The 26709-nt window shown below is 34.3% G+C and overlaps 2 protein-coding genes and 1 long non-coding RNA gene across 8 annotated transcripts in view; 1 reads left to right on the forward strand and 2 right to left on the reverse strand.

Moving 5' to 3' along the window:
- Window positions 1-2852: 2852 nt before the first annotated feature.
- On the reverse strand, window positions 2853-6946 carry LOC139992383 (uncharacterized). 6 transcript variants are annotated; one of them, XR_011801094.1, is made up of 6 exons: window positions 6814-6946; window positions 6620-6722; window positions 6130-6368; window positions 4327-5029; window positions 4082-4245; window positions 2853-3977 (listed from the first exon to the last, which is right to left on the reverse strand). XR_011801094.1 is itself a non-coding variant. In XM_074111972.1 (6 exons), exons 1-4 carry the CDS (start codon window positions 6866-6868, stop codon window positions 4941-4943), a joined length of 294 nt encoding a protein of 97 aa, XP_073968073.1. In that variant the 5' UTR covers window positions 6869-6946; the 3' UTR covers window positions 2853-3977; window positions 4082-4245; window positions 4327-4940. The 6 variants fall into 6 exon arrangements, 4 of the variants coding, with proteins under 4 accessions (XP_073968073.1, XP_073968074.1, XP_073968076.1 ...); XM_074111972.1 differs by having other exon boundaries at window positions 6130-6176; XM_074111973.1 differs by having other exon boundaries at window positions 6115-6368.
- On the forward strand, window positions 6265-7267 carry LOC139992384 (uncharacterized). The gene is made up of 3 exons (XR_011801096.1): window positions 6265-6378; window positions 6640-7080; window positions 7219-7267. It is a non-coding gene; the product is annotated as an uncharacterized lncRNA (long non-coding RNA).
- Window positions 7268-10059: 2792 nt separating this feature from the next.
- Window positions 10060-26709, reverse strand: part of Cah1 (carbonic anhydrase 1) — a 28308-nt gene continuing 11658 nt past the window's right edge. The window contains exons 2-7 of the mRNA XM_072013179.1: window positions 25418-25618; window positions 20223-20344; window positions 17146-17241; window positions 14220-14334; window positions 13288-13466; window positions 10060-12631 (exon numbers count right to left, since the gene is read on the reverse strand). Coding sequence (XP_071869280.1) covers window positions 12563-12631; window positions 13288-13466; window positions 14220-14334; window positions 17146-17241; window positions 20223-20344; window positions 25418-25618 — 782 coding nt within the window. The 3' untranslated portion in view covers window positions 10060-12562. The remainder of the gene's footprint in view (window positions 12632-13287; window positions 13467-14219; window positions 14335-17145; window positions 17242-20222; window positions 20345-25417; window positions 25619-26709) is intronic.

Here is a 26709-nt window from a genome sequence, read left to right on the forward strand (position 1 = left end):
TTGACACGTGTCGAGTTTGATTGTTAAATAGTCTGCTAAACAGATGTACCGATAGTCGATAATGAGGAGTTTCGAATGGTTTTTAGTAGAGCGAGCTTTTTTTTAATTAAGATAGGTCATTCGTGAATACGTGCTTTTATTTCTATAGAGAAATAGGAATATAGAAACCGGAAGCTTGCTGCCGGAGAAATATGTAAGATGCGTGGAAGGTTTTATTACGATCTCGTTTAACTAATTTTGCTGCATCAGCAACGACTAACTTTTTTATTGAAACGAAAACTATACAACGTATGTACTTTCGTATATCCGAGTGAATGTTTTATTAACTCATTAACGTCGAAACGGCAAAATAACGCATAAAGGTTATGTAAATGCAACATCACTGAAAAACGTGTATGATTTACGCGTTGCTTTGCCAAGGTAGAAAAAACTGTTAAAATATCAGATACTTTACAAAGTCACCATTCGAGTTAGAGACATGGACAAAATTTCCATGATTAAAGAAAATGTGAAGCTATCGAAAAGCTACTACCTCACTAATTTCGGCGAGCTTGACATATGTTATTATTATTATAACAGGTGTTCTGTTCCAGTTTTCGAGTTATACACAAAAGCTCCTTTGATATCATATGTGTACTTTATTTCTATATTTTATACAAAATTGTACACTAACATTACAAACTACACTAAGATTGTACATTAGACATTGTAATTGAAGAGCACTTGTTAAAACACTGGAAGTAAACTTACGCACAAATGTAGTCTAAATTCATGAAACAGAACAAGTGTGTCTGTAGAAAAGCACATACGTGCCACCTCTTAGTAGTAGATAAAATTCAATGTTCCATTCGTTTAAGTAGATGGCATAGACAAAAGCCATAAATCACTTAACTAATGTCAATTGGTGCTTATATTTTTTCCTATAGAGGCAACGTTGTAACACCATCTTCTAACGTTATTGTTAACTACTTAGAAAGGATAATTGCACTTAACTACTATACTGTAGTATTCTCAGTTGGTACATTTTGATTGGAACATTTTCCAGTAAAAATCAAAATTTTCTTTTGCCATTCAATTTTACCACTTATAGTGTTGTGTACAAGCACTCTTCGATTATTACGTGCATATGCGTGTGCGTGTCCAAATTAAAATTTTGTCAATGTAGTTGCATCGTTATCGGTAAGTGCCTCTCATGGCAACCGAGCACGCTTGTAATAAATGGAATTTGACAAAATTTCTAATGGAATGCACATCGTACTTATTCGAGGGTAACTTGAAATTTCCTCTTTTTTCTAACGTTACTGAATTTTAATTGCTGATTTATATCACCGGCGTCACTTAAATAACCTAACGCTACTTATTTGGAATTCAGTAACTCAAGCTTTTACTATTTTTTTCCATTGTTTATACGTTACTATGGAGATAAAAAATGCGACGTTAAAATTCACGGGGAGATAACAGATTCGACAGCTTCACAAGATATATATGGTACGAAATATACCTTTGTGTATAACTTGAAAATTAGAATAAAGTACCCATTATATGTACAGGCAAAAATTGTTTAGAACGTACCTTTTCGATAGGTTAACCAAAACAAAATAATTTATCATTAATCAATTTCTTCAATCTTTACAAAATCGTAGACTCTAAATGCGAAAAGAAAAAGTAAATCAAACCTTTAGATTTTCTTTTCATAGTTACAATGTTAAAAGAATTCGATAATATAAATTAACCAAGAGAGTTCTAAGAGTCGTATTGCGTTATCATTAGTCGATAATGAGTTAAGCAAGTTAACAGTTATTGAATGACTGACTGGTTCGTTTTATTCTTTTCTTGCTCTCTTTTTCTCGGGATATATTTCTATTTACCTCCTAAGAATCGATCGATAAATTTTTGTCGTATTAATTCTTTAGACGAGAAAAGGAGAAAAAAGTAAAAGTAAATCGAGTTTAGAATATGATTCGTCCTTGATCGATCGACCAACGATATTATAGTCTTCCATTCTTTTTTTAATTTCGCATCTTCGAATGGCACTATTCGTTGGCCGCTCATTTTGTAATTAAATTTTAAGCTCGCAACGCGTTTCCATTTGTTTCCTCCTCCCACGAGCGTATTAATTTTTATGCGAAATCGTCTTGCGCGTTCTCCTTAAATAGTAGGAAACGCGCACGACAAAAGTCAAATAAAAGTCTCTGTGATTGTTGACAATATCCGCTATTTGATTATCGTCTGAATATGTAGAGCGGTAAGATGCTTCGAAGATTTAAAGCTTTAAGATTAATCTGTATGTTATTATTACCGTGTAGTCCCGTTACAAACAAATCGAGAAATAAATATATTAAGAAATAATTACGATACAATTGTGTCACTTTTATTATTACAGATACCAGAAAAAATTAATTAAAGCTATATTAACTCTTTGCACTCTGAGAATTATTTAATTCGGTTGAATTCAGCACTATACTTTTGAAAACGAAATTTATTTATGCAGTAATCTTCTCCACTTTTCTATTTCTTCGTCACTGAAAAAAATAAAAAAAAAGTGCAAATTTTTTAAAACAAAAATTACAAACATCTATAAATTTAATTATACAGCAGTTTTCTTTTCTTTTTTATCGTTTTACTACCGGAATTAAACTTTACCGAATATAAATATCCACATAATCAATTATTAAGAAGCTGTGCAATTGAATATATTTTTTCAAAACATCTTCTTAATTAATTTCTTATCTTATATTCGTATCTTATATTCTTATATTCTCCTAATACGAAATTTTATTTTCGAGAGTGTTGAGTGCCTTTGAAGGCCCTCTTCTAACAAGCATAACAGGAGAATATGAAACGCAGGCAACTTCATGACAACTTCTTTATTCAATTGTTCCCCTAATAAGAACATCGCAAGAGGGGGATAATAGGAGAACACGAAAAGCAAGAAGTTGTAGTTTAATTTCTCTGAACGCTCATGTTTTCCTGGTGAGTAAGATAGACGCGCAGTACTAGAAAAGTAGAAATAAAATGGCGGTACTAGATGATCTCTTGTATCATCCTATACTCCTGGTAAGAGAATTCATTTTTCGACGCTTGAAGAACGTCGATGGAAGCTTCCTGAATGACAGAAGAGAATACAACAATCGACTAAAATCATATGCAAAGTTATTAAAGATGTGTAAATATAAATGATTTGTTACATATGACACATATGTGTTAATATGTGTTTAGTAAAATTAAGGAAGACACAAATTTCTAAGTTTCATTCGACGTTAACATTTTGGTTAACTTTTTCTCGAATAATAAAAAGGTATTGAAAATTGATGATTCAGAATTATATAATAATTTAAAGCAATGATTCCAAATCTGCGAACGTTTCATTTTATACCAAAAACCAAGTGTGTTTAGAAAATATTTGTTAATAAAAATTAACAAGTATCGTGATAATTTACGATACGATCAATATCAATTTATAAATTAACAAATCTATAAATTATATTATAAGAATAATATAATATATATGAATTTTAGTCCTTCTTCAACTGTATATGTATGCAACCTTACCGTCTATGGTCTCATTTAACGTTACGTTTATTCTGCTTAAGCCAATGTTTTCAGCTGTCACTGCTCCGATGATAGAAAAATGGTATTACCGGTTATCGATAATATACCGATGATGGATACAGATGTTTTTGTTTTATGTTTAGATGATGAATTATGACCATATTATGTCTCAAAATTATTATTAATAGCATTGCTATTGACCAAGAATAAGATAGACCTTGAATAAATTACAAAAAAATGTTTCACGACACGAGAACTACGTAGACCCCCATACCATTTTAGTGTCACATGCGACATTATCGGTTCAGTATAGGATAAAATAGAGACCGATCTATATACGATACATTTCTCCAATTATCTGAAATAGTGCCATCTATTGCTTCTTTCTCTCATTCATTCAGCCATTAAAGAATTTCTTCCAAAACCTGACAACAGTAAAAATAACAAAATATTTTAGAATTCTTAAATAAATACTACTTATAAATATATATATTTGCGTTATTAGAAGTATGTGAAAATAATGAATTACCAATGTTATGATCCTCTAATTCTGGCGATCAAACCCTCATTCATTCGTATCCGATTTAATGCATCGGACAAGTTATTAATCTTTAAACAAAAATTGATTGTTTCTCCGGAACCTCCAAATTCCTTCATGTGTTATGACAACGAAAACTGGAAACTACTGAAAATCTAATAATACAACTAAATGTTCATGTAACAATCATTAAAATACAAGGTGAATTTTAAGATTTCACATAATACGTTGCAAACCTAACGCGTTTTCCCCGCGTTGCCTAATTCAACGTGCCTTCAAGATATCTTTGCACATACTCTGACATTATCTACCCGATAAGCATCCGTGTTGTATCAGTGAATGACATCCTATTGTGTATAATCATTATTTCAATTGATCACAACAAATAACAAAGAAATTTGGTACACTAGCAAAGATTACACTATGCAATTACAGTATTTTCTCTATAATCATTCACCAATACGTTCCTAATAATTATTCGACCATCATTTCCATTACTGGGTGCAGTCAAAGGAACCAGGAATTGATGATGCTAGTATTTTTGCGCTAGAAAGGGATCTGGGGAACGAACTGGCCGTTCGTACCCCGATCATGCCACTACAGTGTAGGTTGTCCGCTCTGTCGTATAACGTTAGAATAAATTGGTGGAAGTGGTGATTTGATCCCAAAATCGCAGGGTAGAAGAGCAACAGGCTTCGAAAATGAAAAGCATCACGTCCCGGATACCGGTCTAATGAACCGGTAGAGATGTTACAAAGAATGGGCTGAAGAATCGATGGTAGTCCTTCGGAACTTGTACTCTTGTGCTAGGAAGGGTTATGGGAAAACGAACCGACCCTGGGTGTTTAGATCACGCCTCCACAACGGTGGTTGTCCCCTTCGTCGTAGATTGGACTGAAGAGGAATTTCGAATGTTGGGAACCAAATTAGATCTGTCCACTGCAAAATTATATGTATTTATTGCGCTCCTGTATGTACGAGGCGTATAGGAAGCTAAAAATGTAAATATGTCACTTCTATGGAACAAACAATGGGGTCCAGAATTTTTCTCAAACGTTATGGACTATGTGAAATAACTTGACGAAAATTATGAGATTTATTCGATTTGATAACAGAAATCAACAAAGGCAACAAAGATTAAATCTTTTAATAGATTTCAAGAGTTTCTTTACATCAACATGTAAAAACATGTCACAGTCAGGTTTGAACACGTTCCCGGGATAGCATGTTCCCTTATTGCGTGTTTTTTGTTAAACCGTAGAGGAAAGCACACTATGCTTTATTGTTAGACAAATTTAAGGTTATGTATATGTATTTGGAACTGTAGCAGTGAACAATCAATTTGCCCGGCAACTTTTCCAAAGCAATCAAATTATAAAACATTTATAGGTATAATAATAATATTATATATATATTAACTACATATTTTTTGTTATATTCCTGTGATATAGTATGTCAACGACTATACATCAAATATTAATTCATTCCTGAGGCATCATAAAACACGTAATACTTCCGATGGGACAACTGGGTATAGAAGCACAAGAAAGCAGCAAGAAAATTGCATTCCACGTCGTTTCACGTGTCCGACCTTTTTCAACCGATTTCATTTCAAGAATCAACGGTGAAACTAACAGCTCGAATGAAGTGTGCTACCAGTCCATGATTTTGTCCACCATGTTCTCTGACTTGCGATCGATGTCCCAAATGGGTCGGGAAACGAACGTTTACATATTGTTCGAGCACGCAGATAAAAACGTACAGCGATCAGTAAGATCGCCCACATGCACTTGAACTGGCTTTCGCAATTTGTATTTTCATTTCACTTTCATAAAATATTTTCTGTTTTGTGATTAGAAGGACTCGAGCTAGATTTAAGATTCAGCGAGCATTGCGCCCGAATAGAATAATTATCAATATCAGATTATTTGTGTCAATTCTATATATCAAAATGCAGAACGCGATGTGCAAAGAAATCTATTCCGAACTAATGAATAAAGTACACATAAAAAAATTTCACTCACAAAGATAATAAATACCTGCATCCGATATGTTCGTCACAAGTCCTACGTAATACAACCGTCGCCTATGTTGATGAGGATTTTTTCCCTGCGGCATGATTTAACGACCAGAGGAACAAAAATGTTTACGACTCACAATTAGATACGACTAACGTTGTCATTGATATCGTTGTGGTCCGAGGAAAGTTATTATGAAGCCGCCATCTTCAAATAGGAATTCGTCGAATCCCGTGAAAGAAGTGAAGATTGGAAGAAATCTGTAACAAAGTAAAGAATGTTATAATTTGTTCTTTATGTCAGAAAAAGAAGTAAACTACTCTTTTGTATCTTTTTTTTTTTATCGAGTGATTGTTCATGAAAATAGTGCTTTGTCAAAACTACGAACTAATTATTATTCATTTACCATAGGATAAAGAAATATCATATTCAGAATAAAAAAAATATATAGCTAATATATCTCAAATATTATGATTATATGAATATTTATAAAATATAAAACATGACGTACTTTTTTTGTCTGTTAAACAGAGCTGAGCAATAAAAGAAATGGCGATTTGAAATTGATGACATCCTTCCATATCTTGAAATTTTCTCTGTGATCGAGCAATAAACTGCACAAAAGAATTACACAAAATATTAAAGTAATGTATAAAACTAATAAATTATATAAAAGTAAAACAACAATCTACGTTAAATACGCACAAACGTGACTACTAAACGTCGTATCGCGACGTCTAACCACTTCAGTCTCCGACATTAAACTGACACCTCACTCCACGGTTTATCTAGCGAATAATGGTGACGAGAAATGAAAATAGCAGGAGCTGCTCTTCGGTAAGTCGAGCAGTACGAATACAAGTCATCAAATTCCTGGAAAAAGTATGTCTTTCTTAGCGACCTTATTATGTTTCAAATAAAGAAACATTACGATAGGCTGAACAGTGAGATACGCGTAAAAAGTAAACACGCGTAAGTTAAAATTTAGATCACTTTTGAAATATATGAATTTAAGACATAGATACCTGCGCTTACATGTCATAATTTTATTTGATCAAATAGAATTGATTATTATATATATATAAAGCTTAAAGATGACATGTATTTTAGATCGAAATAAAATGATGTTATTGGCCAAAAAATTTTAATGGAGAGAGAGAAAGGAAAAGAAGAGATTATGAAAAGAGAACAAAAAAACTAAATGGTGATTTTCAGAATCAATCAATGATCTGTATAAAAGAAACTACCAAGTATATTAATATAAAGCAACATCTAAACTCAAATTCTGTTAAATTTTATAATGCAAGTCATTTAATCACATTCAGAATAACTATCAAATTTTAAATATAAAAGGTCCAATTAGTTACTTTAAATGTCTAGAGTAAATTGATATATATTATAAAAATATATTTTTGAATAATAACTAACTAATGAACCAAATCATTATAATCAGTTATATTTATGAATAATGTATAAATTAAATTGTGAAAATATAATTTGCTCTTTTTAAGATACTTTCTGGAATTTTTAGAATATTTTATTTGAGATATACTAATATATTATATGCTGTATATATATAGCATAATACATTATAATATATATAGTGTACTATGCATATAACATAGTAGTCCAATTATTAATTATTATTATTATTACGTATTTAATAAACATTTGTAACTTTTAACATGTAAAATGTACTTTTATTTTAAACAGAAATGTTTAGAACCATAGTAGAAAAAAAATTCAATTGTTGATGTAATTACATGGTTCAAGATCGTAACGTAACAAAAAATATCTAAACAGCCAGAGGTGGGTGATATTTACACTGAACGTACAGAAGGAAAGTTATGCTCGACAAATTTGATTGATATTTAAAAATCTGTAATACACGATGAGTCACTCTATAATTCTTACCGTAAGCGCTAAAGAAATTTAACAATCTCAGAGGAAAAACAGCACCCTCTTTTTCTGTCTCTTTTAAACATTCCGTTATCTAACTCTCGCTTTATCTTTCTTTCAAATGCTGCATTCCTTATACCTGCTTCTACTCTAATTTTGTTTCTATTTGTTTCAGCCTTTACAATGTATCTTGAGTTGTTCAACTTGAGCCTGAATATTCATCTGAGATACTTATTCTGTATCACCTCCAGCCTGCATCGCTCTTTCCGATCCCATATCTCTGCTCTATACAGCATAACGCTTTTAATTAGAGGTCAAATAACTTAATCCTTCTGTTGAAGTCGCCTCTGAATTTTCTTTGTTCAATTTCCAGACCTGTTTCATTGAGTGCGACAAAGACAGACTGTACGTGTGTTAATCAAAAGAGGCGATAGTGTCCGACAAGGATGAGCTGCACTGGTGGTGATAAAAAAGGAAGGCGACAATGTGCAACAAGGATGTATAAGGGCATAGGCGTGTTGAAATGCTCCTAGAAGTATTGAGACGCACGTAGATACGTGACGACGCGTAGAAACGCGCGCAAACAGCTGAAGATGCATGGAAACGTGCCTATACCTTGTCTGTGCCACTAGTATACTGAATCGATTGCGATGTATACGATACGAGAATGATGTACTCAAATTGTGTGACACAAAAAATGATTGCGTGTTATTCTGTACCTCGTCTGTGATTCTGTATGAAGATATGTCTATTATCATTGGCCACGGTCAAATATGATTTATATGACCGTGATTATTAACCAAGGACAGAACATGGTGAATGGGTCCATCCTATACCTAGTTTTTGGCATTATAATATAATCACGAATCCCAGGATCGACCATTGAAACCGGTTTTCAGGTGGACGCTTTCTCCACTGAATTAACGGTAGTAAGTCGTTGTTGCATCTTGTTTCTTTTATTCTTCGTTATAGAAAATGCCTTCTGCCAACTTACCATAATTTTTATGTTCCTAACCTTTTGTAACAATGAAATATGACAAGTTATTTCTTTGAATATTATTCGTAAGGGCAATTGACCATAAAAGTAAAAATAAATGAGGTATATTATTAGTAGTCTGCAGATATTTACGCAAATTCATATTTTTATGAATATAATTAAAAAATGGCCATTTAGATAAAAGATTTCATCAACTAAATATGTATTACAAAGAGTTCTTATCTTTGGCTATTTTATATGTTTTTGCATGTTCAAATTTCCCAGAAATGCATAAAATTACGCGGTTCAATTATTGAGTACACAAAAGTAAATAGATGAAATGAATTATTTGCAATTCATTATAGATTCGTGTACCGGACATATACAAATGGTTATATAAGGAATATATTAGGTTTCAAACAAATATTTAAACATGTTATCGCTGCGAGATCTCTCGCGACCCTTTATTACCATTTTTCTTACTTTTTCTTTTATCACAGTCGATGCTACGAAATACATATACAGATTGCTTCTCACGTGTTCAACAATAAATATAGGAAGGAGAGGAAAAAGAAAAGTTAGATACAATCATCGTTCCCGAGAACGAACGAATAACACGACGTTTTCCATTATCACGTTCGAAGTAAAATGTCCATTAACGTAAAATACACGTTTCAGGAGAAAACCAACAGTAAGAGGAGGAGTAAAACTTTCAGCGTTTCAACTAGCATATTGAAAGCTGACACTCGTTACTCCGGTACAAAGAAAGCTCTTTACGATCTCTGATCGATGGTCACGCAAATATATTACAATAATCAAAACCGGGTTGAATAATATGTGAATCGGTAGCTCGTGTAAACTTCTTTTACACCTCCATGCAAATGTTGCACCCATTATCTTCAGTATGATTGCAGTCATTTACAATGGCTACGAAAAGTATTTCCACACCATTGTATTTATTAGAGTATTTATATATGAATTAATTAAATTCAATTATACCAACAACTTTGAATCAATTTACATTATCAAATTCTACTTCTTTAACATTGTGATCGTATAATATTTTTTTGTCACTGTTTCTTCTACCTAGATTTACAATTTTACCGAATTTAAAGAAATTGACATATTTATAATACAATATATTGCTATAATATATTGCATGATCCCATAGATTAAGTTTCATATCTTCATATGACTACGAAAATTTGATATTATGAAAATGAAATATAGAATCTGATAACAAAAGAGCTTCGTTGAAAAATGAAGATATGTGCAAATATTTGTTGTAACCACTGCACTTCCTTTATGTGTGGTTACCCGATTTTGATTAGATAAAATGAAAGAAAGAAATATGTATGTATATGAACGAGGCGTTGTCATCACGACAAAAGCATCTGTTACAAAATAAAATTGCAATATGCAAAAATGATAATTCCATTGTTCTTCGCGTCTGTAATAATTGAGTGAAAAATACTCAATGATCTCAGATACGAAAGTTAATATGTATTAACAACATTATACAATCATGTTACTTCACGTAGGTGATTAAAAAGGCACATAGGCGTGCATAGTCCGAGGCGTATCGAGCCGTTTTCTTTCTGTTCTTCGAAAAGTGACTTAGAAGGAAGATTACCATTATCGTGTGGGTAATGTAAAATGGCACCTCTACTCACGCTCGTCTCTTCGTGTTTGAAAAAGTCTCGAAAATATTCTGTTTAAATTTAATTATTTTGTTTAATTCTATAGAAGAATAATTCTACGTCTTTCCAATCCACGAGTTAATTTCGAGAAGAGATTGATACGCGTAATCAAACATTAGGGTAACGTTAGCTGCATTTTCACATTGATGGCCAATGATACTCGACAGCCTCGGACATTTTAACAAACTATACAAACCGCAAACATCTATATTGAACGTCACACCCGTACATACGTGTAAAGATATACGTATATAGTGTATATAATTACTTATACGCGAAACATAATCACCATACAGCATTCCATAAATAATGGTGTCTGTCCGATTTACTATCAGATCCTTGGTGGACCGATCAATAGTGGACGGGCCTGTTCTAAAATCTTTGTAAAACGTTTTAAAAATTACGATTTAAAAAATTTCCTATAAACCGCTGAAATTTGAGTGAATCTTCCGTGTTAGTGTGAATATATTTACGTATAGGCACGTTACTCGTTTCCGAATCCGTTAAAACAAGCAGTCGCAAAAAGTTTCAACTAAATATCTATAGTATCTACCCTATGATACGGTTCAAGCGAAATCCTCCCGTTTCAACTACGTTTTTTTAATTGCACTTGGAATCGAAGTGAAATGCTCACGCATTGCTTTGTTCTTTCGCGATTATCGTCGAGATCATGAACAAGCGTTAACACATCTATCGTTCTATTGTACCCGATCATTCAAACAAGACACGCATGTATACCACTATTACACGTTCATCGAACGTTCTGTGTCATGGTGCCTTTGAAATGATTTCCAAATTTCACTCTTTACACGATTCTTTGTACATTCCTTTCTTACAACTCTAATGCTGTCCAGAAATTTCTTTTTTCTTACCATAGATCGCCGCTATGGTTCGTTCAAAGTTAATTAAACTAATTAAAACCCTGTTGCTTAATACAATACTTTATCTTCTCCTTTTAATACCATAAGTAATATTGGACGATTGATTAGAAAAAATCTCATTTATCATTAACGGTGGACAGCATCTTATTCAATCACTCGCCAATCATTCCATTTATCCTACTTAATTCAACCTTATATACTAAAACTCCTCGAAGGACGTATCCAGAATATACAGAGTGTTAAAAAAAGTAGCCGATGTTTAGAAACTGATTGTAGACATTAAGACACGAAGGAAGTTCGTGTACAAAAATGTAGTGTGTAACTTATTTTTCTAGTTATACGTCATTCGATTTTACATTAGAAATACGCTATTATATATAGTTGCTGTAGACCAATAAATCAGCCGATGTACTTTTCTTTCTGTCTCATCGACACACCGTGTTTTCCAGACAAATGAAGGAAATCAAATATCACCGCAAAAATTCTATTATCGTTCGTTTTCTTATAACAAACACGAAGCATCAGTGAGATATATATAGAAAGAAATATAGCCTAATTTCTAGCGTAAAATTGAATTGTTTATACCTAGAAGAATAAACCTGAAGCAACAACAATTTACAAATGAACCTTCTTCACTGCCTTGATGCCTACAATTACACCATACAAATATATTTTCTTCAGCAGCTTGTATCTTTTAGTCTTCATCCACCAGTTTGTCCATAAAAAATCTTCTCTTGTCCTTCGTCCTCTCTCCTTCCGACCACCATCCCGGAAATCCTCGACAGACAAAGAAGGCACTTCGTTCTCCCAGCGAGAAAGGTCCACGATACAGAATGAAGGTTGAACGGCGATGCAAGTTTGGCGACCATAGTGCGTCGAGTGGTCGCGGTCGCTCCATGGTCCACCATAATGGTGGACAACGCGGCTGGGTCGCTTCTTTCCCGTCGTTTTTCACCCGGCACCGGGTGATCTCGATGCGGCATCGCCGGTGAACCGGCTCAGAAGCTGCCACACTCGCGCAGCACGCGATTTCCGAGCGGCATCGGCGGACGGAAGTTGTTGATTACCTGAAACAAGCGGCACACAAGCGCCGGAATTAGGAAAACTGGGCCGTGATTCCGCCGATCTGGAATTCATTCTTTCGCGGTCGGACGTTGACGCGGCGCCACGGCTATGGTAAAAATAAAACGAGAGAAAAAAATGGAAGGAAAGGGTGTGCGATGTATCGCCAAGACGATGGAATTGCGGGGCGAGAGAAAGATTAATCGAACCGATGGAGAAGGTGTCCAGTGGGCGTTTTGTTCCACCTTGGTTGACGTCGACGGGAGTTTGTAATCAATTTTTAGAAATATTCTTTGTTCGTTTGTCGGGAGTCAGATTTAGTAAGTTTTGTTTTTTTACACTGTGTAAAATCTCACTGAGTATGAGACATTCGATAGAGTTCAATGTCGATGCAAGATTCTGGTGTATTAAATGTAGGTTTTTATGAAAAATCGTAATATTCGATTAAAATTCAAGATCTATGCAAAATTCCAACATAGTAAATATTTATGACGATTGTAGGACTCCTCCAATTTTGGTGTTAGAAGCTCTAAAATGTTTGAAGGTTTCTACGAGTGATATTCTATTTTCTCCTCAATTTATCCAACTTGCTTGTTTCAAAATGTGCTTCGTAATGAATTAACAGTATAAAGAATGCAAACGTGAAACTGAATACACTTACCGCTCCATGGTTCTCATGGCACGGACACTCCTCCCCACGGGAGAATTTACGTAAGTTGCGGAAGATGTTTAACTGATGATGAGACACCTCGATGCACTTCTTGAAAAGAATCCAAGTGACGCTCTCGTTGCAGGGTGGCGTCGTCAACGAACCCAGATACGTCCAGTAGCCATTGTCATCTGGATCAGGAAACAGAAAGCACGAAATAAAATACGACTTCAGTTACAAAAATGAACGACTTATAAAATGAAAAATGTCGTAAAATATTTCCAACGATAAGATCTGCCACCGCGATAAATGATGGACGCAGACGATAGAAAGCGCGGTCGTATGATGGATTGGTTCGCGTTTTTTGCGTTTGATATTTTAAACTGCATACTAATTTATTAATATGTAAAGTATCGAGCACGAGAAAAATTACGTAACTTCATTAACGTAATGCTTTTTTTAAAAAATTACGTGATTCATTATTAAAACGATAATCTATATAGTGGACATGACGATCGATCAAGACCGTCATTTAAATTATCCGAGACGTTGTCTCAAATAATTGTTTTCTCTTGCGGAAGACGATAAATGAATTTTTAAAGACATTTTGGAAAGCTTGGTAAGCAAATTTCTATCGATTTTGAAAGGATCTGTCATGCGAAAGCTTCGTGTCTCGTTTGTAATTTCCAATTCCCTTTGTGTGACTAGGTTCGCGTGGCATAAATGATAGCATAAACGATAGCACTGCTTTAAAGAGGTAAGCGATCGTGATTGGAAAGTAGGATGAAAATTTTAAGAGTCCTTTGCAACTAATGGGCGAGAGAAAAATAAGTTCTTTGACGATTTTTGTTTGACATTGGTTAATAGTGAATAATGGAGTTATGGTTGGTGAGTAATGGAGTTAAATGAACATAAAATTGACGATATTTTCATAGAATACTGACCAGGAAGTAGCTTGCTGGGATCGATTGGATCTGCGATTTCTACGACTTCGTTTTTGTGCGAGACATATGGCAACAAACGAGCGATCTTCTCCATTTCCTCGTGTGTCTTTCCCACCTGCAATTATAACGTTGCACAACACACTCCGTCAGTACGATCATCAACCTTTAATCTCTATTGTATACATAAATATTCATATTCTTAACCGAGTCGTATGATATATATTTTCAAAAACCGTCAAAAGGAAAACTTACATGTGTCACTTCTTAATCAATTCAAAACGAAAGAACATTTTAATGTACGGTTCTGGAATTTGCAACGAACTAATTCGGAATATGATTTATATTATTTCACTCTCACACGGAATTATGTTAACATTCTCAAACAATTTCAAAAACGAAAAATCTATGTAATTTCTACTAAAAAAAAAAGCAACGAACGCGTGAAAATTTTTTTGGTTGAAAAGTTCAACTTTTCTTTAAACGATCCATTCTTATTTCGAGTTAAATTACCGAGTGCATTTTCATCCTAATTCATACACTGTTCTTTCAATGAAGTCAAAAGACGCCTAAATATTCATAGTGACGCAACGAGGAAAACTGCAGACGTTATACGAAACACAGTTAACAGCTATTAGAATAGCCGACTGGTTTTATCAAGAACAAGTTGGACGATCGTCGCCTTCCTGTCTGTCCAATTTAATTAAAGGCAAAATGCCTTTGGAAGATGGTGTTGTTAGAAAAATGGCTGAACGAGGAAATGGAATTTGTATAGAGAAAATGTAGACAAGAATATACATTCAGCCGAGCACAGCCAGTATTAATGACCGTACATTATCTAATGATCGTTGAATTTTTATCGCTTAGTAATAATATATACGAAAATTACGGCCTGTCAAAGTCTGTTAATATAGACCTAGCAAGCTTAAAGATTAAGAATGTTTTTTTTTTTCGAGCGTAATATGCACTTTGATCGCGATGAAACGTATTACTACGTACGTATCTATCCTCGATTGCTCTAAAACGATTCACGCTGTACTCAATGCGCAAAAGAAGGAACGTTCTTGTATTTGTGGAGCATATTAGAAAAGTTTCTACTGTGAACCTTTTTTAATTCATAGAACAATTTAATGAAACATTATCTGAGAATTATAGTAAAAGATAATATTAAACTTTCAAGGCCTTGGAGAAATATTTTCAATTTATAGATAAATTTAATGGAATATTTTCTTAAGATTACGACAGAAAGATTTTAAGTTTTTGATATGATATTGTCTTGGATATTGATACGAATGAAGTTAGATTTAGCCGAGGAAATGTTCTATTCTAAATTTATAAAATGCTACACAGGAAGTTAGTTACACAGGACTACCGGTACGTAATCAGCTGTAATAAATTTGAACAACTTCCGTGCAATATTGGCGGCTGTAAATAATCTGTTTGACCGGCACAAATTCGATGAAAATTTCCAGCAAACAACGACTACTATAAGCAATCGATTGCACAATGTTATTTTTCGAATTGCCTCGCGTTATAACGTTCCGCAAATATTCTAACAACGATTTCGCAATCGCTGCGCGTGGTTTTTATGTGAAAATAATTCCGATTGAATATCCAAATCTATTCGTACGCTTCTCGCACGACAAAACCTATCTCCATTCGCGGATCGTGCAAAGCGGAAGTCGCTAATCTAAAATCATTCGCTGCAATTCCTTTCAATGCTCCTTACCCATCTCGTCTCTCATTTATTTCATTTTAATTGTTATCTAAAATTCTCTAACGTTATTAATCCAAACGTGTTATATAAAAAAAGAGTCGAACAATAAACTGCAAAATTTTAATTGCAAGTGGAAAATATTATAATAAAATTAGCGGATACCGGTAATTGAAAATCGCGTGCATGATTTCCATTCGTCCTTGGTAGCGCGATACCGTACTGATAAAAAGAGAATTTCACTTTGTCTTTGAAATAACGGATAATGATTCGCTCTCGAAAGATTACGTAACGTGTCATCAAACAGATGATGAAGCAGACCGCGTCATTGTTACGGATTCTGCTTACGAGAGCTTACGAGCTTATTTAGAAGCCCAGATAACTATAAATATGGGTACGTTTCTATGAATACGGTTCTATGCACCCGTAGAAAAAACAGTATATAAACGGATTACGATCTTAAGAATCTGCCGTCGTGGCTTTGAAATATCGCTGACTTTGAGACAGGTATCACGCTATATTCTGACTCTGTCTTGTTTAATAACCGCAACTCTAATAATAGATTTTAATTGCTCAAATTCTGCCTTTGATAGGGAAATTTTTATTCCTCGTTACCATTTGTTCTACTGGCTTATCGTATTTTTATTTTGCATGCAAGCCTCAATAGAAAATTAGATGTAGTAAAATGATAAAAAGAGCGTTAAGGGAGATCCCCACTCTTATAATTATTCTATCGTGTAAGCCAGTATAGCGAGGAAATTGGCTTTGAATAGGCAAAATTTATGATCTCCCCTATCCTTATAACCATTAATAATCAACTTACGTTACATTAAAAAAATCACTGTTAACTCGTAAATAACGAGAAACTAAATCGTAACTTCATAATTATCTTCATTTTTCCAAGAACTTTGTTAAGTAATTATAGTTGTAGATACTCGAATCTAATGTTACCTGTAAATGGCTACTTGTTTATAATCTTGTCATTTTCCTGCTCTTAATTTTCATTCATTTGGCTGTCGATAATAATTAAATTGGTAACTTGGCTTTTAAATTTGCATCCTATTCGTGGCGGAGAATAACCGAAGTTAACAGCTTAACGTAGGTGTAAATATGAATTAAATAGATCAACGTAGCAAAGATACTTAGAGATTTAGAAAATAGTATCTAAGAAAATAGAGTATCTAGAAAATAGAACAGTGAAGAATGATTACTGACCTTGAGGAACACGCCGAGGACCGCGAGGCCATCGGACGCCTTTGCAGCTTCCGCGAAGGTGTTGTATTTACTCGTGTTCCAATGCACCAGGTGCAACTGTAACATGAAAATAGCAAATAGAATATATTGAACAAAATAAATGATACTGATGATATTTGTAATAATTTTTAGACAATGATATTTCCGCAGCAAAATTTTATATCGCTGTTGTAGACTTATTTCTTCTTTTTCTTTTTTTTTTTTTTTTACTTAAATTAGAAATTTAATCGATATCCTGTATTTTATATTTTATTCCAAACATTTTCCAGGAATCTTCGTCAACATCAACTGTAATCAATGGAAAATCAGCCGTTTACAAATATGTAATACAACGACAAAAATCACGCGTCAGAGATTATTATGCAAATTTATTAAGCGTTGTGAATAGATTCGATATTGCAAAATCAACAGATGATCGATCTCCTGGAAGATTCGCATGCATCGTGTTCTAAGAAAAAACCAGTCTTCCGATATATTAACAATTTTCCTCGTGATGTTTGCATCACAATCTTAGTAGACCACGCTAGTCTTAGTCTCGCTGAATATTTATGACTTGAAATCACTGCGAAAGAAAGATCACTAATGGAGTCATGCGATCGAGAAGAAAGCTACAAAGATAATGCTTTATGAATCATGGAATTCAGGCAGGCTACTTTCGTGAATCGCTGAAACTCGTGATGATTGTGGCAACAAGTTTCTCAAATAATTCATAGATCATCATGTGGTTCTTGACGAAATAAGCTAACATATAATTCACGAAACTGCGAAACTGACATATCTCGTGATCAAAAATTACAAAATATGTTTCTGGAGAATTGAGCTATTTATTTCTGATATCTTAGTTGACCAATATTAATTTTAATTTGTCATTTTCGTTTCTTTTGGTATCCTTAATATTGCTAACAAATTTAGCAACATTTAAAAAATCAAAAAGAAATTAAAATACAAGATTAAAAATAAAAATGAAGAAATACAAATTTCGATCTTCTTTCTCTTCAATTTTTCCGTTTAATAAATTAATCGGTATTCTGTATACTCAAAAGGAAGTACATTGTCGTCGGTGCGCTCGAACCGCATCGAACATCGAAACGAAGACGTGCACGGCAAACAAACGCGAGTCCCAAGCAAACATATTTCATACTACTGTTCGAGAATGCAATTGCAACCTCTTAACGTCGAAGCGACCGCCGCGTGTTTTTCTCTAACAATTAATCATGAAAGAACTTCTCCGTTGCGCAATCGATGTCTAGTTCCTTGCTCCGTAACAACCGAAGGCATTTCTCATAAAGTTTAGGCTCACGAAGTTTGAACACATTTTCTTACGTAATTTTCTGTTCGTCATTTCCATACAAATGGCACAGACAATTATCTTAATTCTTCGGTTCCTTTGAAACAGAATAGAAACGTAAACAATGACATGGTACGTAACGTTCTAATAAAAATTTACTCTAAAAGAAAGAGAGGAAAAACTTAATTAATCGTTCGTAGGAAAAATTTCACAGTTAACTGGTTCATCTGAATTCCTAACATCGTTATTGAAATAATTCTGGAGTTGTACATAACAAACGATTATCTGACGCAGATAATATAAGTAAATATCCATAGATGATAGCTTAACATAGTAAATGAATATTACAGAGAAACACTATGTTACATCTTCTATTTTTTATTACGTAAAAAAATAATTTTAAAATTCAGTACACTGTCGACTATTTCTATATCATCTAACCTGTTGTTTTCAACTTGATTCAAGGATTAAATGTATGCTATTGCTATTTATCTATTCATGAATGTTTAAAATATATCGGTTGTCATCACCGTTGCTTTTATACGAAACTTCGTGGTATCTATTTTTGAAGTCGTACATCATTGGACGTGTATTATCTTCGTCATCAAAATGCCATCTTTTAATCATCAACTGATATAAAAATCAGGAAATTAATAAACATGAACATATCGCGTTTCTTCCATAGTAGCCTTCGTACATTTCAGAACGTTTCCAGAATTTCTAAAAGTGTAAAACACGAAAAAAAAAAGAGAAAGGAAATTGGTCTCGAAAATAAATGATTCGGCTTAGGTACTGGAGGGCGAAGTACATACGCAGCACGCATTGTGCTTTTAACGATCATATTAATTAGAAAACTGGTTATTGCTGGAATCTTTCTTCGACTCACGGACGACGAAGTGCACGCGTTCGAACAAGGTCGAATCGTAACCGTAAGAAGTTCGTACGAATCATTGTGACACGAATCATGCTCCTCGACAGTGAATTATTAACGATTCGCTTCGAAGCCAGACGCGCTGGTTGTTGAGAATGTTTAGAGAGCACGGTTAATCACCAATCCCACGTGCGTCCTTTTAAATTCGTTTGCAGGCGGCCTCTTCGTCTTTTGTCCGTGCACGGAATCGCAAATTACGCCGAACGATCTCGCGTTAAATCCCGTTGAAACATATTTGTTCCTCTCTCTCTCTCTCTCTCTCTATTTATATCATACATCGTGGGCCTGAATTCTAGAGGAAACAAAAGTTGGCAAGTGGAATATGTAAATAAATCTGTCACAGTCGCATTTGTTGATAAAAATGTGGAAACTTGACCATGGATATTGCACACATAGAGTCCAGGTGTATGTAGTTTGTTATTCCTCTAGAATATCATTTTCGTCGTAGATGAAACTATAAGACACTTCTTTTGTTTCTTTAAATTTCGTAAGATCTTCATTTCTCTCTTGTTTAATAAATTCAGCATTGAATCGATTTCCATTATCTGTGTGCGAACAAATAATGGAGGTTTTATTTGTATATTTGTATATTTAAAAACTTTATATGTGAGCTGTGGATAAATTGCTGTGAAACTGCTTTCAAAATTTTCTGATTCTTATCCCGTTAACTAAATAAAACGGGCTGACCTGCCGCTCCAATTCAACAGTTATAATGAATATGTATATGAAACGTATAATTTATGTACCGTATCTAGCTGGAGTTGCTGTTACGGACAATTGTTTACAAAAGTGAAGTAATCGTTTTTGAAGTGAACTAACCTCTCCGGCGAAAGCCTGTCCATTCACAGTGTGTTCGGATCCTCTCGAGTCGCTACATCCCCAGTGGCAGTGGTACTGTTCCAATTTGTAGACGTCGTCCATCAAAGGTCCGCCACTCAAAACTGTAGAAGCATCGTTAATTTTATTTAAAGATACAATCTCAAAACTGTGAAAGCATCGTCGCAATTTCATTTAAAAAGACGTAACCATGCTTGGCCATTTAAAAATCAAATCGTCATTGAACGACAGTGTAATCTTATCAGTAGAAAATTGCAGAAAGAAAAAGATATGTAAACCGATGCTAAGGAAAAAGAAATAAAAAACAAAGATAGCGAATCAGGGATGTAAATCATTCTCCTCTATTCTTCTGACCTTAAGTTTTCTCTTTCAAACGGACGTTGAATATTCTCCGAATTTATCTTTACCGTAAATTTATTACTCGATTCTTCGTCTCCCCCGAGAATACGCGGTAGAATTTTTCGACGAAACCATCGTCAACACGCGAAAGAATTCTAATATTAGTCCGTATTATGGTTTCGCGGTTGTGTAACGCGAAAACAGACGGCAGAAAAGTTTCCATCGTTTCCACGATGGCACTTGGAACGAACGCGGATCGTTTCAGCGCGTTGAATTACAGGATACGCTTGATTAGCCAAATTACAAGAACGATACTGGGGTCGTAAGGGGATAGAAGCGAACAGAGAAACCCCACACGCGTCATAACCGCAAAGGTTAAAGAAGATTTATGGCGAGCGGGTCAGAGTCGACGAACTCTCGAATCGAATAGCGTAGCTTCAAACTGAATAAACGATCACCTGCTTCGATCCTACAGCGAGAGTCAAAAGTGAGTATACGTGTTGGAAAAATAACGTTCGTACAACATTGATTTTCCTAAACGCTTATGTACGTTTCTCTTTTACTATTAATTTGTATTTCTATATACTTTGTGTCTAGACTGTGGATTTTTATGCATTTACTGGAAAATTTGAAAACGTAAAATTACACAGAACGCGTATAATACGAAAAGTATTACAATGCTTTCTACGATACTACTACCTTTCTGGTTACATTTTTAAAAATATGAATTTCCATAAAAATCCGTAGTCTACGTTTTTAGAATCAATTTTCAATTTGCGCAGCACACGCGTACGAATATTTGAGTAAATGCCGTGCCTCCCGGATGTATACCCGCTTTTGATTCTCACTCTATACCTGTCTGAAATATTTCAATGTTCATTGCCGTATTCCCTTAGCTTCTATGTAACACCGTATAGAGATTCTATCTTCCTATTTGTTCGAGTATAGAAATCCTATAGTAGTAACTAGTGCTGCGTGGTAAAAATGTAATTGCGAAAGTTGCTTGAATGGGAATGTCACAGAAGAGGTATCGCGATGAAGTCATTAGTGGCACAAAGCTGGTGGGTTCGGCAAAGTTTGCAACAAGATAATGAATAGCCACGGTGAACTACATTTACACAAAACAACAAAAGATAAACGGATTCTTGTATACAAATGTATATCATTCTTAACACATTCGAGACTGATAATTTTTAAGTACAAAATAATCTAATTAAGATAACGATAAGTATCGCGTACTATGTCACGTTATTATTAATTCAAATATATACAAGAAATTTAATATCTTTTTTCTTCTGATATAATTCACTTGTATGTACTCGTTTTATCCACAAAAAAGCATAGCAATTTTACTAATTATTATTAATATTAATGGTATTGCCTTGTTGCGACTCTAATCTTGTCAAAATACGATCAAAAAGCGTATCAAGGAACGATCAGTCCATTAAATGTTGAAATCCTTAATGTGATGTTAAGCTTCCATACTATTCCCAAATTATACCATCAAACAAGATTCGTGTTTTTATCGCTCCTAAATGACAACGAAACGATTACGCAGGATCTAATAGTTCGTTGAATAAAGAAACACGAATATTTTCGAAAGATAGACAAGTTTGTCAGATTTAAAGATGTGTGTTTGTCAGATTATTTAAGACGATTTATCATCGTTAATAAAAATGGACCACGTTGTATCGATGGTATCGGGTCATCGATTCCCTGAAACTTTGCTCTATTTCCATCGTGCGAACGTTTCGTTCCTGCCACGTATGAGCACGCATAATGCGTCACGGCACGACCGTCCTCGTTTCGAACATACCTCGCAAAGGTAAAAGCCTGGTCGACTGGCACGAAACTGCTGTCGAAGCGTTCGAGGAAAACGCCAATGACCACAATTCACTCTACGCTCGTTCTACGGCTTTCCCCTCCAATTATAATTAATAAAAACCAATTATAATCTGTCTTTTTTTGTTATCTTGCGTTTCGTGACGAGCAACTCGTTCGAATACCAGCGTCGATTAACAATCTTTGATTCGTTCGCTTTAAATTGCCTTGATTATTTCCGAATTCCTCAAGCAAGGAATAATCATCAATTTTTTGTAAAATGATGGATAACAAGTTGATAAAAGTAAGTAAACCACGGTCACTGATACATCATCCTGATATTCGAAATTATTTGCTTCTAAAGTGTTGACACATAGGAAAGGATAAAAATTATCGAAGCCGTTCGAAACGAAGATTTATCTCGAATACAGTTTTTTATCGTTTCAAATGTCAAACTTCCCTATATCTTGGCTTGCACTTTTACTCCTTCGACTAACTTAACTCGAGTCTATTCTTACACGATCAAACGTTTTTATTCAAAGAACAATTAAACGATCATCCGAACATACATATAGTGGGACAGGAAAATATTCGAACGCTGTCGGATTACTTTCAAATTTGACCAACACGATCATGACACTCGTGTCTCATTATACAGCTAATGCACTTTCGAAGAATTTATGCATATGATACACGCAATACGTGCATAAAATATTTCGATAATAAATGTCGAAATACTCTCGTGAGCCAGTGCATAGAACTTCAACCTGTATACCATACAACCTGTATACTACTTATCGAATTAATAACAAGTATATAAATTGCAATCTACTCGATCCTGTACTTAAGGTGTAATATAAGTTTCAACGGGTGATTTCTTTCGTAAAAATTGTTTTTTTTTTCCTTCTTTATTTTTTCTCTTCGCTCGTGATAATCTCACGAGGATTTCAATACGACAGATAAGACGGTTGATCATGGTAAAGCATAGAATAAAGTTTTACGGCCGCGGGATTTACGATGTTGATGACGAAATGCAAACGCAAGCTTTTCCTCTGACGGGTTCCTGTTAGGCGAACCGGCTCTCACAGTGTCGGAAATGGACGATTAGAGCCACGTTTCGTGGCCCTTGCATGCAACCAATTAGCTTCTAGTCGCGGTTAACACTGAAATCTACTTCGAACTGCTTCAGATTAAGTCCGTCGCTCTTCATGGACTAATATTTGGGTCATCGTGATGAAAACAACATCGTATACTTGCTTTGTCAACAGTAGGATCAATTAAAGATTCGAATTAATAACAGCCAAATGAAGGAAATTGTCGTCCACTGGATTCTGCGATATTTCTATTTATTATCTGATAAAACGGATCTTTTTAATGGAATTCGAATTGAAGAGGTTTCTTGCGGGCTAAGCCTCCAAGAATTTTAACCGAGATAACAATGTTTAGATATTTCCTGAAATTTTAACTAAAAAATGTATTCTCTGCGTTTAAAAGAAATCTTCTTGCTAAGACATCAACGACCATTCTTTAAAATCTAACGCTTCCTCAATTGTTTGTCTTATCCGAGTGAAAATTACAAAGAAGTCAAGCTAACAATTACAAATGATAATTAACCTGATAATTTCTACTTTCAGAATTTTCAGAATTTTCTCTCTTGAAGAAGAAGCTTTGAAGGAGAAGTGTTAAAGGTTTCGATGGATTTCACGATCCAACTATCCAGAAGAGGTTTCTTCTTACTGAATCTTTGGGAAGGGGAGATATTTGCATTCGTGGTCGATCTGCAATTCAATGCTGCGGATCGAAATCGTTCTCACGGCGTGTCCCAGGCTTTTCAACTAACGAACGACTTCTTAGTTTCGCATTTAAATGCACGAACGAGCGACACAGCACGGCACGCCGCGTTTCTTAACCCCGAAACCACTCTTTTTCCATCCGCAATGATAAATAATATTGGAGTCAAGAAGCGATACCACGAGCCAAGTCCGTTCAACTACTTTACAACCATTCGTATGTTATCTACATGATTAATACGAAATGATGAACGAATTGACATTTTTTATCCTATCTTCTGAATGGACGTTCGTCTATCTTATTTATTAACCCGCTCTGAAGGTCTCATAATCTATTTTTATCCTTATAAGAAAGTTCTAGCACGCTTTCAATCACCGACGCAGATCCAGTCAAATTTCGACCGATTTCTTTGCTAATATTGCTAAATGTATTAACTACAATTTTATATATATATAATATAAATAAATAATAGAAATAATATATATATATATAATTGTACTTAACAACAATTGAACAATTTCTGTTTTATATTATTTTATTGAATTAGGTATGATCCTTTTTGTTATATTTCTATTATTACATTCGTGCATAATTCAATAAACTAATATAAAACAAAAAACATTGTGCGTCTATTATTTCCTCATAAAACGAAAGAAACTTTTCGGACAACCTAATATATATATATATAAAAACGAAATTTACGAAAATTGTGTTACGATGATTAAAAAGTGACGAACTACAATGCACGTAGATATTCTTTTAAATTTCTACTCTGAGGAAAAAAGGGTGGATGAATTTATTAATAATCGAGGAGTATGTATACAATGAAATTTAACTATGAAAATAATTAAATATCCAGAAGAACATGATCTAAGATATTATTCAGATAAAATTACATTTTCTGAGTGCTGTTTAATCATGGTAAAGAGACTTATTGATCCATTTTAATTCTTCTCAATTATGAATTATCCTAAGTTTATAACCATTTAATGTTCTTATTCCGTATTAGTATCTACTATTATGTTCCAATCTTGACACTTAAACGTACTCTATTCCGTTGTTAGTTTCAATTTCACTCCAATCACAGGCTAAGAATAAACGTAGTTTTGGTCACGCATGGTACCTATCTGTATCTACATATACAACTTCGGAAAGGCACTGGCCAATTGCTCGATGCGATAAGTAGCTTTCCCGGATCGTTTCGTGGAAAATGAAAATAAACTTACACGTGCCCTCGCCGTCGGTGTCCATCCGCCAGCAATAACCCGGATTAACAAGTTTCCGGGAAGCGGTTGCCGGATACTTCCATAGCAGGGGTTTGCTACTCAAAGCCTCGTGATCCGATTCAACTCTATCGGTTTCGATATTCACGGGGCTCTGCCTCGATCCTGCCGCCATTGGGAATTTCGATACCCATGTGCTTGGTCCTGTAATCAAAAAGTAAATTATATTTGCTTTAGTTCGACAACGTGCTTTGGGTGGAAAATGCAGCAAACGCTGAACTCGAGAGATTCTTACAAACAGATTTCCTTTGCGTTTTGCGACTGAGCGTTGTACATAATCGATTTAAACTAGAACTCAGTCGTAGTAAATGTAAATAGCTAATGATAATTAGCTACTAGATACAGGCACGTGCCATTGGTCAAGTACATGTCAACGTACTATACAAGATTTACTTATTTTCTCAGTACACAGAGTGTAAATAACCCGGGAATTAACAGAAAATCCAGATCGATAATAAATTAGCATTTACTTTCATTTGAAGGAAACGTGAAAAAAAGAAAAGAATGATATTTTGTCCGATCGTATTATTATTTGTTTATCTTTAAAAGTTACGTTCTTGGTCTTGTAACAAGACTATGAATTAGTATTTTATCTCGTTCAATCGTATTATGTCAGTATTTCAGATAAAAAGACAAAAGATCTACATTGATACTTCAAAGTGCCTGATTAATTGAATATTTTAATATCATCATAACACAAGATATAAGATATATAACATAAAGATGAAATATCAGGAAGCTAAATCATTTTGTACCGTTGTGTATTTGATACACAATTGGATTTTTATTAGTCACTTACAGTATGTACAAGATGATTGTACAGTTTGCATTTTTATGGCATGACAAGCTAGATTTTATGTGTATACATAATTCCGATTAGATAAAACATTAAACGAGTATCAATCGTGTGATCTCGTTAATGTTTGACAATCCTGTACAATCTTTCTTCATAGCATCGTAATTCTCTTTTTAATTAGAAGGAAGAGTTTAATTGGAGATCAATTCTATGCGAGCTTATCTTCCCTCGTGAAATGCAGTGTTTTTTTTTCTTCGAATAAATGCTTTCATTATCTCGCATAAAAAGTGGTAAAACAAGTGTTTCCGGAAAAAATGTTTAGTTGTTTTTGTGTTCTCTTCTTTTTGGATGAATATTTTTCTCTCATTTCACGCAAGAAAGTGTCAGAATAACATTTGTCAAGCAAATATGCGAGACAGACTTAACATCTCCACAGACC

The sequence above is a fragment of the Bombus fervidus genome, chromosome 11 (assembly GCF_041682495.2).
Source record: "Bombus fervidus isolate BK054 chromosome 11, iyBomFerv1, whole genome shotgun sequence".
Taxonomy (NCBI): Eukaryota; Metazoa; Arthropoda; class Insecta; order Hymenoptera; family Apidae; genus Bombus; species Bombus fervidus.